The sequence below is a fragment of the Sparus aurata genome, chromosome 15 (assembly GCF_900880675.1).
Source record: "Sparus aurata chromosome 15, fSpaAur1.1, whole genome shotgun sequence".
In the NCBI taxonomy this organism is placed as follows: Eukaryota; Metazoa; Chordata; class Actinopteri; order Spariformes; family Sparidae; genus Sparus; species Sparus aurata.
Window position 1 is genome coordinate 9,049,001 of NC_044201.1, and position 15,917 is coordinate 9,064,917.

At 40.2% G+C, this 15,917-nt stretch overlaps 2 protein-coding genes across 9 annotated transcripts; one reads left to right on the plus strand and one right to left on the minus strand.

The window, feature by feature from the left end:
- Positions 1 to 20: 20 nt before the first annotated feature.
- spef1 (sperm flagellar 1) lies at positions 21 to 5,294 on the plus strand. Of its 7 annotated transcripts, none has more exons than XR_003986892.1 (8): positions 21 to 219; positions 395 to 506; positions 1,044 to 1,191; positions 1,383 to 1,428; positions 2,437 to 2,521; positions 2,606 to 2,711; positions 3,093 to 3,167; positions 3,279 to 5,294. XR_003986892.1 is itself a non-coding variant. In XM_030441487.1 (7 exons), exons 1-7 carry the CDS (start codon positions 111 to 113, stop codon positions 3,390 to 3,392), a joined length of 720 nt encoding a protein of 239 aa, XP_030297347.1. In that variant the 5' UTR covers positions 21 to 110; the 3' UTR covers positions 3,393 to 5,294. The 7 variants fall into 7 exon arrangements, 4 of the variants coding, with proteins under 4 accessions (XP_030297347.1, XP_030297348.1, XP_030297349.1 ...); XR_003986891.1 differs by having other exon boundaries at positions 3,093 to 3,162; XR_003986893.1 differs by having other exon boundaries at positions 2,609 to 2,711; positions 3,093 to 3,162.
- A 2,427-nt stretch (positions 5,295 to 7,721) lies between these two features.
- Positions 7,722 to 15,434, minus strand: erlin1 (ER lipid raft associated 1). 2 transcript variants are annotated; one of them, XM_030441465.1, is made up of 12 exons: positions 15,310 to 15,434; positions 13,948 to 14,076; positions 13,365 to 13,446; positions 13,076 to 13,122; positions 12,934 to 12,995; positions 12,695 to 12,820; positions 12,472 to 12,545; positions 11,737 to 11,795; positions 11,506 to 11,597; positions 11,251 to 11,340; positions 11,058 to 11,137; positions 7,722 to 10,361 (listed from the first exon to the last, which is right to left on the minus strand). In XM_030441465.1, exons 2-12 carry the CDS (start codon positions 14,058 to 14,060, stop codon positions 10,170 to 10,172), a joined length of 1,017 nt encoding a protein of 338 aa, XP_030297325.1. In that variant the 5' UTR covers positions 14,061 to 14,076; positions 15,310 to 15,434; the 3' UTR covers positions 7,722 to 10,169. The 2 variants fall into 2 exon arrangements, with proteins under 2 accessions (XP_030297325.1, XP_030297326.1); XM_030441466.1 differs by having other exon boundaries at positions 15,220 to 15,368.
- Between the last annotated feature and the right edge of the window lie 483 nt (positions 15,435 to 15,917).

A 15,917-nucleotide genomic window follows, 5' to 3' on the forward strand; every position in this document is an offset into this window, starting at 1 on the left:
TCATTAGCGGTCGCCTAGCAACGCCTTAAACAACCTGTCGGGGAGGGAAGCTAACAGGCTCACGTTAGCTCTGTAAAACTTTACAATAAACAGATGTCGTTTTGAGGAAAATGGACCGAGAATTGAACGAAGAGGAACTCCAGGATTTGTACGCATGGATAGACAAAATACCTCTGTCCCGGCCCAAAAGAAACATCACAAGAGACTTCAGCGACGGGGGTAACTAGTTAACTTAGCCTTTGAGCTTGGCTAGCGCCCCCAGGGAGGTGCAAACTAGCTAAACAAGCAGCTGGAGTATTACATCTGTCACCTAACACTATCTTGTTTTTGCTCAGACGTCTGTTTGTTTATTTACCTGTGAGCTGACCCTGCCTCTCTGCTCAACCCTCCGTAGTGATGGCCGCAGAGGTGGTCAGATATTTCTTCCCAAAGCTTGTCGACCTGCACAACTATATCCCCGCGAACTCCACGCAGCAGAAGCTCAGTAACTGGAGCGTACTCAACAGGCAAGAAAAACATATATTGGATGTATAGTATGTGTCTATTCAAGGCTGCATGTACTGTGGAGAGGAGACAACCAAACAAAAGGCTGCACGAAGGACACACAACCACCCCTCAGCTAGAAAGATTACAAATTTCACAGTCTGACGTTGTTAATATGCCCACACCTCCTCAGAGCATCAGTACACAAACACACACACTGAACAAAAAGTAAAAAAAAAAAAAAAAGAAAAATCCAAACTGATGTGGAGCACCACCGCCGTGGGGCCTCTGCATCAGGTCGTGAGAACCAATCCAACACACACCCACTCGTCCTCTCCCTGGCCACTGATATGGCACGCAGCCAGCTCCAGATTTATGGGTCTTCACTGTAAACAACATTGGCCCCTATGGTGTTTATCATCATCATCATCATCATCATCATCGTCTTGGATCATCCGTTAAATCACTTTCAACCCACTGCTCCTATTCCGAACTGGTTTAGCTAATTAGAAACATCTGTGGTGTTTGTTTGCTGTTTGTTTTATTTCCACTGCGGACAGGAAGGTGTTTTCCAAGCTGAACTTTCACGTGCCCGGGGAGACAGTGAGGAGGATTGTGCTGAGCACCTCGGGAGTGATAGAGCCTATACTGTGCAGCCTCAGGGAGAGGATAGATAAGAAACTGGAGCACACTACAGAGAATATACTGGTGTGTACTGTGTTTATGCGCGTCTTCCAAGCCAGTCTTTGCCTGCCTGAATACTTATGACAAAATACAATAATCACTGTGTTTCTTCTCTCCTCTGTGTGAATCATAAAGCCGGCCTCAGTCTTAGTGAGAAATGTAACGCAGGCGGAAAAATAACCACATTTTAAACACTTTTTTTCGTTTGAACTCAGGATTTGGACTACTATGACACCAGGGAGCAGGAGAAGCTGCACGCAGGTTAGACAACATATCTTTTATTTCATTACCAATTCGTCAGAACTTTATCTTCTGACTTGACATCCTGTGAAGGGATATTGAAAAAAGATTTCTTCAGAAGAAGCTGTTGCAATTGATTCGTGGAAAAAGGGAAATCAAGCAAATAACCGAAGTTGCTGAGTTCACAAGATCGCGATGACTGTGTCCTGACTTCACGCCTTGTGCAAGCTATGACCTTATTTCAGTGTCATCTGTGGAGTTTGTTAGCTGACACAGTCGATCTGGAACCCTGACTGAAGCAGCGCAGCCCCAAAGTTGCCTTTTTTTAGCACAGAGGGAAGTTTAAGGTGTTATTTTAGACTGTTTATGATGTTGATGTGTCTGCTTGTCAGTGTACAAACACAAAATCAGCATGTGAAAGACACAGTGCGTTGTTGTGTGTGTCTGTGATCTATCTGCTTCCTGCCGTCTCTCTTGCCTGTCTTGCTATTGTCAGCCTTTTTCTGCTGTGCTACCAAGTCTCTCAGTTAATGCTAATCTGTCCCTGTCAGAGATATCAGTGACCACACAGAGACACAAACATACCTACGTCTAACAGCATCAGACAGGGCTGATTAGAGAAGGCCACAACCTTTTAGGTGACGTGTATCCCTTCCGTTTCCTACACCTCATTTGTCCCTGAAACCACCCTGTGGAGCTGACCTCAGGCCCGGGACCTCCTCCCTCTGCTCTTTCCTCCTTCATCTACACCCCATCTACAATCAAACACACAGTTCGGCTCCCCTCATATCAGCTCTTAACATCACCAGGTGGCCTTTATCGCTGGCCTGAGCTCAGCACGGCCGAGCTTACAAAACCTCCTCCTTTCTCTCCGTCTCCATCCTCAAACCTTGCCTCCCTGTTCCTCCCTCTTTCTTTCTGCTTTCATTAATCGCCTATCTGCCTCCTGTCCTCCTCCCTTTTTACTCATCGTCTCGTGCTCAGGTTGTAGTCGGAGGAATGTTACAGTCCTGTTTTGCTTGTCTCCAGAAGTTCGTCAGACTGAGGCGAAACGTGCTGTTCAGCTGGCAGGAGGAGAGACGAAAAAAGATGACAAGAGCAGAGTAAAAAATGGGTATGACCACAGTGTTGCCTTTAATGCGAATTAAACAGCAGCCTTTATGATAATAACGTTTTGTTTGTATTTTTCATTGCATAGCAGACCGCAGCCCGCGGTGCTGTGCTACTCAGACATGGACCCAGCTTTCCGGCTAATCCTGCAGGAAAAAGAGCAGGCTGTCATGGCTTTGCAGGAGACTGTGGAGGTACACACACACACACACACTCACTTAATTCCAGGAAACAGTCGGCTGACTGGTTGAACATCTGCAAACATAACCACCTTCCGTTTTGATGTCCTGCAGGGAAGGAGATTTGTCATACTGTTTTAACACCTGTATTATTGTTGCAGATGTGTGTGTGTGTGTGTGTGTGTGTGAGTGCATGTGTGTGTTTGTGTGTGTGTGTGTGTGTGAGAAAGAGAGAGAGAGAGAGAGCAAGAGAGAGACAGTCATTTAGGTGTGTGTGTGATACATATGCGTCATGAGCTGTGTCAGCAGTGGTTGCTGAGTCAGTTTCTGCTCAGTGGATTTAACTTTTTTCTTCCTCTCTGTCTGTGGCCACATCTGCAACATCTGCATGTTAAGAGGGAGGCAGAATAGTCTCACAAACGTGCAACACGTCACCGTAACGCTAAACTTTCAGGAGTTTTTATCAGTTAGGTAATTCACATTTAACAAACCTCACCACAAAAAAAAAAAAACCTCGCTAGTCTTACCATGTCCTTTTCCATCCTCGTTTGTGTGTGTGTGTGTGTGTGCGTGTGCGTGTAGCTCCTGCAGATGAAAGTGAGCAGGTTAGAGCATCTGGTTCACTTGAAGGACATGCGCATCGACGACCTGACTCGGCATCTGGAGACGTACAAAGCAAAAGGCAACACACGCTGATCCAAACACGCACAGCAGCGATTTGTGATAAACACTCACACACAACCGGTCATACAGTCGTAGCGTGCTGAGATGTACAGCCCTCCAACCCTGACTCTGATGAACTCTCACCTTGTTGAACTCTTAGGATCAGATCATACAGTATAAAGGTCTGAGGTTAATGTCCTGGCAGCTCAAATGTATCAACGCCTGTTGAAGTGCACCGGATGTGTGTTACGCTTCACCGTGTGTTTTTGTGACGTAATCACATTGGTCCGGTAATTTGATTTTTGTTTGTCTGACCATTCACAGTGCACAGCTGTGATGTAATAATCTCTATGATAGCAATGTTATTGCATTTCATGTCCCTGTGTTTAAATCTTGGCGGAGGAGATTCTTGTGGAAATAGTTTATCCGCCTGTTTGGTGAGGATTTGTGTTTGTAGAATGTGTGTTTCATGTTGTTTGTGGCTCTGCAGCCTTCTCTGACCCTCTGTGCCTTTTACGCAGCCCATAACTTCTGACTGCCAAGCGCTCCAAAAAAAATCAACAATCCACTTGAACTTTCCAAAGTGTCTTTCTTAATATGAGCAGGGTGTAGCAAATAAGCAGAGTAGAGATTTGAAGCTTAGATATTAACCACACAAAGGCACACGCAGAGACGTATATCCACTGTCACTTCCTTCCGAGTATGAAATTGCGTGATTGCTTTTCTAGGGAGCTCTAGTTCCTCTTTAAGTGTGACGATTGGTCAAAGGCATCGCGCAGATATTGATGACCTAATTTTCCACTGTTGGGTTCAGAATGAATGTGCGATGAGGCTGACAGATGACCAAATATAGTAAAGCGTCACCGGCATTGATCCTGCTCAGCTGTATCAGCAGCCTGACCTCCTCCAGCTGCCTGCTGCTGCTGCTGCTGCTGCAAATCTGACTTTTTATTCTCGATATTTAAACATTTTCATCACTTCGAGTGGATGCAAGATTTTTGCGGCACTCTTGTATAGATAATAATTACATATGAGATTAAACCAGGAATAAATTACACTAATGCATGTATTATATAGTGAACGATGTAAAGATGAGTGAAACTGGCCAGACAGCGTTGTTCATCAGCAATATTAATGAAAAGTCTGCAAAAACACTTTTTAAAATTACATTATTTTATCAATAATAAATGTTATCATTGACACATATTTATCTATAACTGGTCAAATGTCAAAAATAATTGTCAAAATATTTTTTTTTCATTTGATAAACCAGCACAAAACAGCCTTCCATAAAATCTATTTATATTAAGAATAAAACTTCACTGTATACTGTAGTGAAGCAAAAGTAAGCAGCCAGCATCTCAAGTAATAACCAGGAAGATATGATATATCTACTATAATGAAGACACCATTCGGATCTGTAACAAAAAAAGTCCAACATAAGTGCTGATATTCACACTGATCAGAATTCAACAGTTGTTAAAGGGATAATTCAGTTTGGTAGGCTAACGCTCCGCTGTACAGCTACATGACTTCAGAGAGACCCTTGGAGAGGGAGTTTTAGTCCCCAGTGTGAGTAGAGCACCACAGATGCCACACACCATAGCATTTTCCATTACACCTTCTCTGCCCCCAGTTCATAATAAAGTTAACACTAACTCTAACCCTAAGTCAAATATTTTAAGTCCTGCTCACACCAGAAACCAGCACACCAAAAGCAATCCGTGTGTCTTCATGAAATTCTTGAAGTGTGCCGGACAACCTAACCACTAACACGCCAGACAGTCAGAAAAGCTCTCCAAGCTTCTTTCGATTTTCTTTGTACTGGGTCTTTTACTCCCCATTGGATTTTTTTTTTTCTCAGGATTGTACATCATGTATCCTTCAATATAGTGTTTCACTCAGAACAGAAATAAAGCTTGGTCGCTAACAGAACAATATGTGCATGTAGTTTATTCAAAAGACATTTGTACCATCGACCTCTGTCTTGGAAACCATTACTCTTTTGTGGAGCGGTATATACGTCAGTAGAGTCGGTGAAACAAAAGTCAACGGTGACACACAGTTAATCAGCTACTACAGCTTTCTCCATTTTGGACTCTCTGGCTCTCCGATTCTTCTGAGGAGAGCACTGTCAACATGCCTTGCGTTATTCAGCGATGTAGATGTCCAGCCGAGAGTTCACCCAAGTTGGGTATTTTTGAGTTTATTCACTTAAGAAATCTGAAGTGTTTTACATGACGAGTCTAAGCCTTTATTCGTGCCAATGCTGATGACATCATTTGGGTTACTTCCCTAGAAGAAAGCTCCCTTCAGAGAGAAAGAAGATGTGAGTGCGCTTTTACAGGCTGACTAACAACTGGGGAAAAAACCAGAACACGGCCCAGAGTTTAGAGCCTAAATTACACAGCTAACTCAGGTAATAAGTCAAATCCATCCAGAGGATCACAACCTGGGGAGGTCAGACAGAGTGGAGGACTAAAAAATGGCAACGCTAATGCTCTTTATCGGAGTGTTGCACCCAACGCACACACACACCGGTTAGGAATGTGAGAGAAAAACTGCAGAACAGAGCAGCTATTGACGATGGTGCTGCCTGTCGCTGATGAATCATATTCAATATCACGCTGTTGTTTGGGGAAAGGATTTATAGCTCTACAGTCAGAGATGAGGAACCACACCCTGGGATCTCAGGGGAGGGACAGATCCAGGGAGGAGTCAAGGCCAGAGGAATCTCGTGCAGGATCTGATGATGAGGGACAAAAGGCAGGAAGAGAGAAGCGCTGGCTCATCCAGGGAGAAGCAAACCTGCCCTTGACCCCACTTCCTGAGAGGGAGGTGCTTCAAACTCGCTGGCTCCGTAACCCTGACAGCAAATCAGACCACCCATTAAAATGAGCGCGGGCCGCCAGACATCCAGCCAAAAAAAACCCCTCCTCGGTTAAAGTAAACAAAATGAGAATAAGCAATAAGTGTATATACACTCACAAACATGTTTTATGATCAGATTTCTCACAAATCCTGACACCAGGAAAAACCCGATCTGGGGTCAGTCTAAACACCCTCCCTCACAGAGCAAAGAGTGATGATGTGGCTGTGAAAGGATACCAGAGTGAGAGGTCAGAGGAGGAAGCTATCCCTCATCTGGTCATTCAGCCAGTGGTCACATGCACTCACACACACTTTTAATGCTTCATGGAAAGCCTTTGCGAACAGCTGACTGGCCTCGCTGAGGGCAGGACTTGAGGTTTGGAGTCAGTCTCTCGGGACGGCCATTTTACGAACCCAAGAGACAAACACATCTCTTGTCTCTGTAATGTTTACAACACGTTATCTGGGTTAGAACAACAGGGAGTGTGTGATGGATTGTGTCTGCATGTTCACTCAATGTTCAATGAATCATCCTCGTGTCGCCTCAACCACACTGACACCCAAATGAGTGACTGGCCAACATTGTATGACTCGTCACATTTTTGACTAAAATACCAGTGATGAAATGTAACTAACTACATTTAAGTACAATATTGAGATAATTGTACTTCACTTGAATATTTCCTTTTTCCGTTACTTTAAACTTTCTTAACTGCAGTTAAGAAGCAGATATTATACTTCTTACTCCTCTAAATGTATGTGATTACTTCAGTTACTTGTTACATCAAAGCCAAAGTAGGGCATTGTTAAATTAATTCATGTAATTGCAATCGGATAAAAAAAAACTCAGATTCCAATAATCAGAAAAATGCTGACTTGACCTGATAATTAGCTGTATATACATGCATGTAACTATCTTTATTTATTGATCAGTACAGTACAGAAAATTATTTTTGATATTTTACTTCCCAAGTACCTTTTGTTTGGTTGACTTTCACCAGTACGACTTAGAGGTACTTGTGAAGTGAAACTAGAAAAAAAAAATCCCTAACAAATACATCTGTGTAAATATTTGCAGTTGTATAAAATGTTTAAATAAAATGTGGGGACAAATCTTATCGCCTGTGAGTCAGAATTTTAGTCAAAACCCAAACTTCAGGATGTCTTCATTGTGCGTTTAAAAATAAAAAAAGATATTTGTTGTGAAAGTAATGCAGTCACAATTTAAATCAGTTTCAAGCAGCTGCACACATTTAAAATTCAGGTGTTTTCATGAAATCCCAGCACCCTCACAGACTTTGAAATGCTCTTAACATTGTTTCACATCATCACTATTGAGCTGTCTTGAAGTCCATAATTTGGTCGTACTTTTCCTCCAACCACTAAAATCTGTCAGGAACATTGAGCATTTAACAGAGTTAGATCTCCTCCTGTTGGCAATAGTTGTGTATTACACAATGTCCACACACAAATCCGCACAGGGAGAAGAGAGGTACCAAAATAGGTTTTATTTTACATAAGAACATTGTCAAAACTTGAAAACATTTTTTTGCATATAAACCTTTTAAAACAAGGAGACAATATTTGAATTTCACAGATTGTACAAAATATTCACAAGGAAAAAAAAAATCATTGTCATGAGTGATTCATACCCCTCTTTTGCATCTTTATTTGAACCCACCACCAAAGCAAATGCCTTAAACTGCCATTCAGAGGTCAAGTAAACATTTACGACATCTTCCAAACACTAGTAGTGTCCACTGCTAGTTCTGTCCGTCTCAGCTAGAGTCTATGAAGAGGCAGCACTGGACAGTATGTACAACCAGGCTCCCACAGATTCTTAGTTAAGTTCAAAAGGAGCTTTTTAGTTTATGAATCACTGAATCTTTCAGTCTGGGATAACCCATTCTCATTTAAGGCTTGAATTCTGAATAGTGGAAGTATTTCATGTTTCTCAAACACAGAGCTGCTGAGCAAAATCCAAAAGCTTAAACACAATAAAAACTAGCACCAACTTGCATCTTATTTAAGCCCATTAACATTCATCTTAAAATAGAACAAAGCATGTGTTTGTGTAGCACTGAAACTTATGTCGTCACACAGAACTGATCAGAGGTTAAACAAATTCTCATTAAGCATAAGTCACTGTTGTAATTAGGAGTATCTTGGTTGGCAAAGAAGGAAAAACTTTACAGTCCAACAATCATTTAATACAGAAAAACATTAACATTGCCAGAGGAAAAAGGGGATTTTGTATATATTATTTCTGTTTTGACAGACCAACATCCTCGTTGAAATAAAAATGTTACCTTAAATATTTGCAGGGTTAGGGTTAATTTTTTTAAATCTTATTTTTTTGTAAAAAAAAAAAAAAAAAAAAAAAAAAGTGTTTTATTAGACATAGGACTTGTATTTGAATTATAATAATGCTTGTCCTCAGATAGTTGTTTTATTGTTTGTTCAAACTTATTCATCACTAGATTCAAGATTCATGATTTTTCTTTTTTTTTGGTCAATTTGGACCTTGGAACAGTGTAAGCTCTGACCAACACTGAGCAGCTGTTTTATTAAATAAAAGCAATTTTCCTGAGAATTTACATCTAAATCACTTTTGAATAAACTGTATTACAACAGAGTCGGCAGACAGTCACAGGCACCACTAATCATCTGAATCAAGCCACTACAAATTTCAACATGCATGGCCCTGATAATCAAAACCAGATGGAGATATACAAAAATAAAATAAAAAAAAAAGAAGATGCACACACAACACAAATCATGACTTTCTTTAGGTGGCACTGTTATTGAGCTGCTGTATTACTCAGCTCCAGTATTAATTCTTCATTTAAACCATTACTTAATTAACTTTTAGACGACAAAATCAGATTTTCTTTAGGCAGAACCTTATTTCTCAGTTGGCCTCACAGTAATGCCACTGCAGTGCAGCATCTCAAGTCTTTCTGTGGTGGCTGCACTCTCAACCACATCTACTATCACTAAGCTAACAGAAAATAAACTACATTACTACCAATCTGACACCACTTTATATCAACTATGGAAACTCTGCAAACACGATGACAGCCCTCCAACTTCAAAAGACTCGAGTACCTGTAGAATAGTGCTGAACTTTAAGCAGGCTCAAGTGAATTTAGCAAAAATCCATTCACTTGTTTCCCTCTAGAACTCCATCATAAAAAAAAGGATTTCACATCTGTAAGTGTTCAGCCAACTGGAGATGTAGGTGGATGGTGAACGACTGCTGAAAAATAATCACATGTAAAATGCTCCAACTATTCTATCTACAAGCTGCATTTGACAAGAGATGAGATTAAACTGCCCTCACACTGACTCGTGTTGAGAGAGAAGAGCCAACTAGTGATTTTGTGGAAGAGAAGATGGCACAGAGATGACCTGCTCACATCACACACTTACGCAAACCATCCCGCTTTTAATTAGTGTCACCTGTTGAGATTCCAGTTCAGCTAAACCAGAAAAATTAATTCTCAAAGAAATCATATACATTTTCATCACAAATCACTCCTCTTGCATACAAACAAACAGAAGTAATGCAGCTCCAACAGCAAAGTTAAACACTGCACTGGTTGCAAGCACATGTAAATTAGGGCGACGACTTGCTGTCGCCTTCCCAGGCATAAGCATTTATTATGCTTTTGATTTTTAACTATGGCATCATTCTCGTTCCTAAAATTCGTCTTTTCTCAAAGAGTGGAAGATAAAAAAAACGTTCCCTTTTATCTTGCATTTCCTACCTCTTACTTCAGCTTATCTTTAAATGTTCCCGCTCATCCTTTGCCACTTTGATTTAAGACTGAAGTGTGCTGTTCACCACACTAGCTGCAAAGCTATCCCACCCATTATCTTAGTTCAGCACTCTCAAGTCCTCTTCAGGTTCTCCTGTGCAGAGGCAGAGCTAAGGGCTCACTGCCCCTCTGGCTTCACTTTATTAAACAAGTCTGGTTGACCATTAGGAAGATTCGGTGGGCGCTCAGACTTTGGGCCATTGTTTCCCTCTACAAACATGTTGGGGATATCCTGGCCGAAGTAGATCTTACTGTTAGCTGCTATGGCCTGGTACTTCATCAGCTCCAGGTACTCCGGTGTTAACTTCAACTGTACAGATTGAGGAGAAACATAACAATGTGTGAGGATTAGAATTGGGCTGGGTCATTGGCATTCTTCAAGACAACACACCCACTTCATTTGATAATCACATCTTGACAAATTTTACTTAATACAATCTATAGCCTTTTAAAGTTTAAGTCAGGTATTGACAGGGTGTCTACATGTATCAGACACTTACATGTTGTGCTTTTTAATACATTTTCAAGATGATTTTTAACCAAATCTAAGACAAATTGTGTTTTTCCTATCCAAGTATGGCAGGTACATATAAAAGGTGTGCAGTAAACATGCAGGAGAGGTTATATGTAGGAATACGGTTGTGAGATTGATTTATGTTTATCTACATTTTGCCAAAAGGTATGTGCAAGTATAGGTCAAAAGACAGTATTGGGTTGAGTGGAAGGTTTAAAGATTTGGAACATCAGAAATGTGAATGACAATTAAGGTTAAATTTAAGACTGTTTAATGATTTGCCAGTCCTCATATTTATAAAACTGAATGAATACATATTTTGAAGGCTGTCAAAAGTTCCTCTGAATCCAACACAACGAGAAAACATTGACTATCATTATCATCTTATTGTGTTGCAGTGACCATAAAAATAGCTTGCAATATCTGAACATTATCTTAAGGCTAGTAGATTGGTTGTTGTATTTGTCTTCAACTGTCTACATGGCTTTTTACCCGGTTTGCTTCAGCCAGCTTGGCAGAGGAGTAATATTCTGCATCAGCCCGAGCCTTCTCTCGTGCCAGGAAGGCAGCATCTGGAACAAAGAGACAGTGTTGAATGAGATAGACTCATGACAGATCAGCTCACCAGTCATCACGTGTACACACATCCATCTCACAAAAGTACATTTAAAGCAATGTAGCTAACCCTCAATTTCAGAGATTCTTTTCTCCGTCTCCTTCTCCATCACCTTCTGCTGGAAATGGATCTCTGCTACCTGAGCCACCTTCTGAGCCTCTGTGGGAAAGACAAACAAGGGAGCTTCAATAACTGTACAGGTTGAGGAAATTATCTGAAGGGTTACTCTAGGTGACTGAAAGGGAAACTGCTAAAATTATAAACAAGGGGCATGCAAATGCAAACCCAGCTGACTGATTTATAGTAACACACTGTCACATTTACCAATAATGGCCTTCTTCCTTTCAGTCTCTGCTTCCTTTTCCACCACCTTCTGAGTCTGAGCTGTTATCAACAGACGAGTCTTCTCTGCTTCCCTGCACAAACACACGCAAAAAAAGCTCTTCTAAATATTTTTCTATGTGTCATCTTAGTTGAACCGAGTGGGTGGATAACAGGAAAGAATCTGAAAAATGCACCAAAACCGTGCTGGTAAGTACAGATTTGCAAACTCACATGAGTTCAAAGTTCCTCCTGATAGACTCGGGGATCTTTGGCTTGGTAACACGGACTGCCTTTGTCACGATGATGAAAAAAAAGAAGACAAACAGAAAGTGACCCCTTGCTCATAAATCAAATCTGCCAATAAATTTTACAGGGAGCAGTTGACTTTCTTTCACGCAAGTTATGGTTTTCAAATTACAAATAGTGGACTGGAATCATTTCAGAATTTGAGTGGAGGACTGACAAATGTTCAGACCACAGCCTCAATCACTGGTCAACTGTCATTGGACAGCCCGGCCGCAATACTGGCAGATGTGTTGTACAGGAAGTTGAATTGTGCTTTAGCTTCCTTCCCCTCAGTAACCATGTTTGCATTCTTTCATTTGCAAACACTGTTTACCTTCTTTCTGGCGCAATCACAATGAGTAGATGTTTGCAGTGTAAAAGATATGAGTTACTGAAAAAACAAAGACTGTAGTGCATTTCTTCAACATCCTTAATTAAATTGTCATTTTCAACAATCTCCTCAAGTGTCAGAGCCTTGGAGGAGAAAAAACTCACGCAACCCAATCTGGCCAGCTCTATAGTTATGCCATAACCCGTTTGCAGGACTATAAATCCTGATTCGGTATTCAAAAGCATTGTAAACATGGCTTATTGTGTTTTATAACCAGTAGATTGCAGCCTTGAGCAGCAAGATTTGTCCTATTCCCCTCTACTGCTCCAGTTATGCATTTGTTTTAATACCTGTATTGTAAGTCCTGGTGCCATTACATTAAGATCTTTCTGCAACGCAGTCTTTAGGTTCTCATCTATAATGTCTGCAAGACAACAAACAAGAGATGTCAGAGTAGACATCACACGGTTGCATCACTTTTCAAGAATTAAAAGAATGAACACAGAGCACAAGTTTCCTACTATGTGTTGCATTATAATGAAACAAAACTATCTATTTTATTACAGAACTCACCGAACAACTCGATGTAGACTTCCTGTAGTGTGTGTACACTGCAGAACTGGTTAAGTTCATGGTGAATCTTGTTGAAAATTAGAGTTTTGTCATAATCAGCAGTGTAATTCCTCACAATGTCCACCACTGCACATAAATAAACAAAAGCAACAGTTACTGAAATGCAAAGCAGCTGGATGCATTAATGAGTCAGCTTAAAAAATTACTTCAGCAATGCAGGAAATTACAACATTTTGTACCTGCAAAAGGGACCAGCATGTTAACAACTTCTATCCTGTCAAAATAAATCATCACACCACCACTGTGAAGGAAACAAAAGACCTGTTAAAAACATATCCATTTTCATGAATGCAACAGCTGTATCAATAAGCTCTGACGTACCTCGTTCCACAAGGCACATTCTTGATCTCATCAGTTTGGAGTGTCGTCTAAAACACAAAGAAATCCAAACACAATCTTACATTTATTAAGATTATTCTCGTACCACACAGGCCCATTCACAAAGATGACATGTGACATGATAATTTTTCAAATTTGCATATTCCTTCAAACTTCAAAGTCAACCTCTGTCTTAACTTGGGTCAAGCGATGAACCTTGTCCTTAAAAACTGAGTCCCCACCCAGATATGCAGTTCAAAAATATTATTAAGTAGACTTTGAGCAAGCTCACCTGCACTGATCTGAAGGTGGTAATAAAAGGCAGCATGATGTGATATCCAGGACCATTGGGAGAAGTCAGCAAAGCCCCACCCCTGAAACAAATACAAACAAATTTTTTGGATTGACTTCTCAGCATCACATTGTCTTCTGATTGCATTTAAAGAGGGCGAGAAGACGGAAAAGACAGATGGGTGTATATTCAGGTTAAAGAATAATCTATGGGGGTGTTATTACATTTTAGTTGAATTATGGTACATTATATTAAAGGATGGGGGGGTGTTATTTTTTCCACCCTATAAACACTATTACCAATAAATGCTTAATGTGAAGGTTATGGACCGTATTTTATACTGTAGTTGTGAACTTTTATTCAATTTAAACCAGTAAATGTTAATCTTAATCACTGTTGTGGATCAGTTCCTGTGACATTCAATTTGCATTAGGTATGATACCACTTGGAATCATTGGGGGGTGAGTTGTCTGTTTATACTTTAAATTAATCTGTACAAACACAGAAAACTGCAAGACTAATCCTCCGGTCTGAAAAAGTTCTGAGCTGTCATCACAAACGTGAAAGGTCAGTGCTGTGATACCTGTAGTACACAGCAAGATGCCCTTCTTCTATCTTGTGAATGGAAGAGTGCAACATGATGGCGACCACTCCTGCTATTGCAGCAAATACTGCACCTACATGCGGCATCGTCATCCTCACTGGCGCTCACCTACAGGCAGAGAGAGAAGCATAAACATACAACAATATTTATGCCACATTTAGGACACCACTGAGCCTATGCTCTGAGACCTTCACTGGAAGTGTTCGCAGCAGTGCGTACAGTTAGATGAGCTCAAACTAACACAGTCCAATACAACAGCCCTGATTTTAAGTCTACCTTTATGCATGAATCTTTGTTTAAACTGATCTAGACAGGTGTTTATTCAACTGCAAGTTTTAAGAGGCTGCATTTGAAGGCGCTGTTGAGTCTGCCATCCAAAAGAAGACGAATACAATGAAATACTATACATATATCCCACTGATTAATCCAAAAAGCAATTATGTCATAACAGGAAGAACATTTGTAGCTCTTTCATTAGCAAAACAAAGTTTAATAAATGGCAAGTATAAAAATAAATGTATTTTCCCCTGAGCTGGGTAGTTCTTTGTCTTTGTTAATGTTCTTTTTTCACTAATAGTTAAATATAAATAAAACCGTGCACATACAGTACAGTGCTTGAGATTATATAAATAAATATATGGCTTGGTATATTTAGGAGACTATACCAGTTATCTTTAGTAAATGTAATGTATCCTGACTGTAACACAGGTGCACCGAGGTCAAAGCCTTAATTGACCACAACTCATCGTGAAACTAACGCTAGCTCACTGTCTTCTGGACGCTTCTACAGCAACTTCTTAATTTACATATATATGACAGCAAGTTTTAACTAAAATGGCTGCTTAGACAGCTAATACGTGTAACATATGGTCACAATAATAACGCCAAGCAATTATAGTTCGCTGCCTCTATAAGAAATAGTAACGTTACCCATGATGTTAACGTTAAACAGCGAGTGCTAACCGACACGATTAGTTAGCTGGCAGTATTACTCGTGAGGAAATAACTACGTTAGCGTATAAAGCCTCCTTTCACAGCTCTGTCTTTTACAAAATAGCCAACATAACACTGAACGTCTGAAATAATTCACTGCAGTAAAGGCTGAAACACCATTCGTTTGGTAGCCCAGCTAGCCGGGTGAGCTAGCAACACAGCTATCGGGTGGGTTCGGAAGTCAGTTTCTTGTAGCGTAGTGCTAACATAAGCTTGCTAGGCTACAAGCGTAGAGCAAACGAGTTAACGCCAACTCACCCCACACTGCGCTAGAATTGAATCATCGATATGTAGGCGTTGAAATGAGTGGCCTATTTATGAACAAAAAGTAATGATAAGTAGAATTACCACTGTATCGAACCGTCTTTCCCTCTGGTCTTGTCATTCAACGACCCATCCCCCTTACCCCGCCTCCTCCTACAGGTTTTGCTCTCGCTTTTACATGTTACATTATGATGCCTTCATGGACGGTCGGACATTTTTAGAATAAATACGGTATTAATAGAGAAAAAAGATATTATTCCAACCAGTTGTTGTCATTCATCTTTTTCCCCTTACTTTGATGAAAAATAAACCCCGACACTTGTTTACTGAAGGGGAAAAAAATCGATAACAAAAAGTTGTTGAATCCAAATTGGTCATGTGCATGTCTGTTATTATGAATATCATTATTATAATAATAGACATTATTGTTATATTATCTTTAAATTAGGATTACATTTGGATAGATTGAACCGAAGTATTCGTATGTATTTTATTAATTTTATCTTTAAATTAAAAATAATGTGTATGCTATGATTCGCTGTCTTTAGAAAATTCCGTTCTCATCGTTAAAAGTGAACTTAATCTCCAAAATATTTTAATTGTCATCAATTCGTATTGGTGATTATATGAACCAAACCAAATATGAACCACACAGGAAGGCAGGAAAACATCCATAAATCATTACCAGTCTT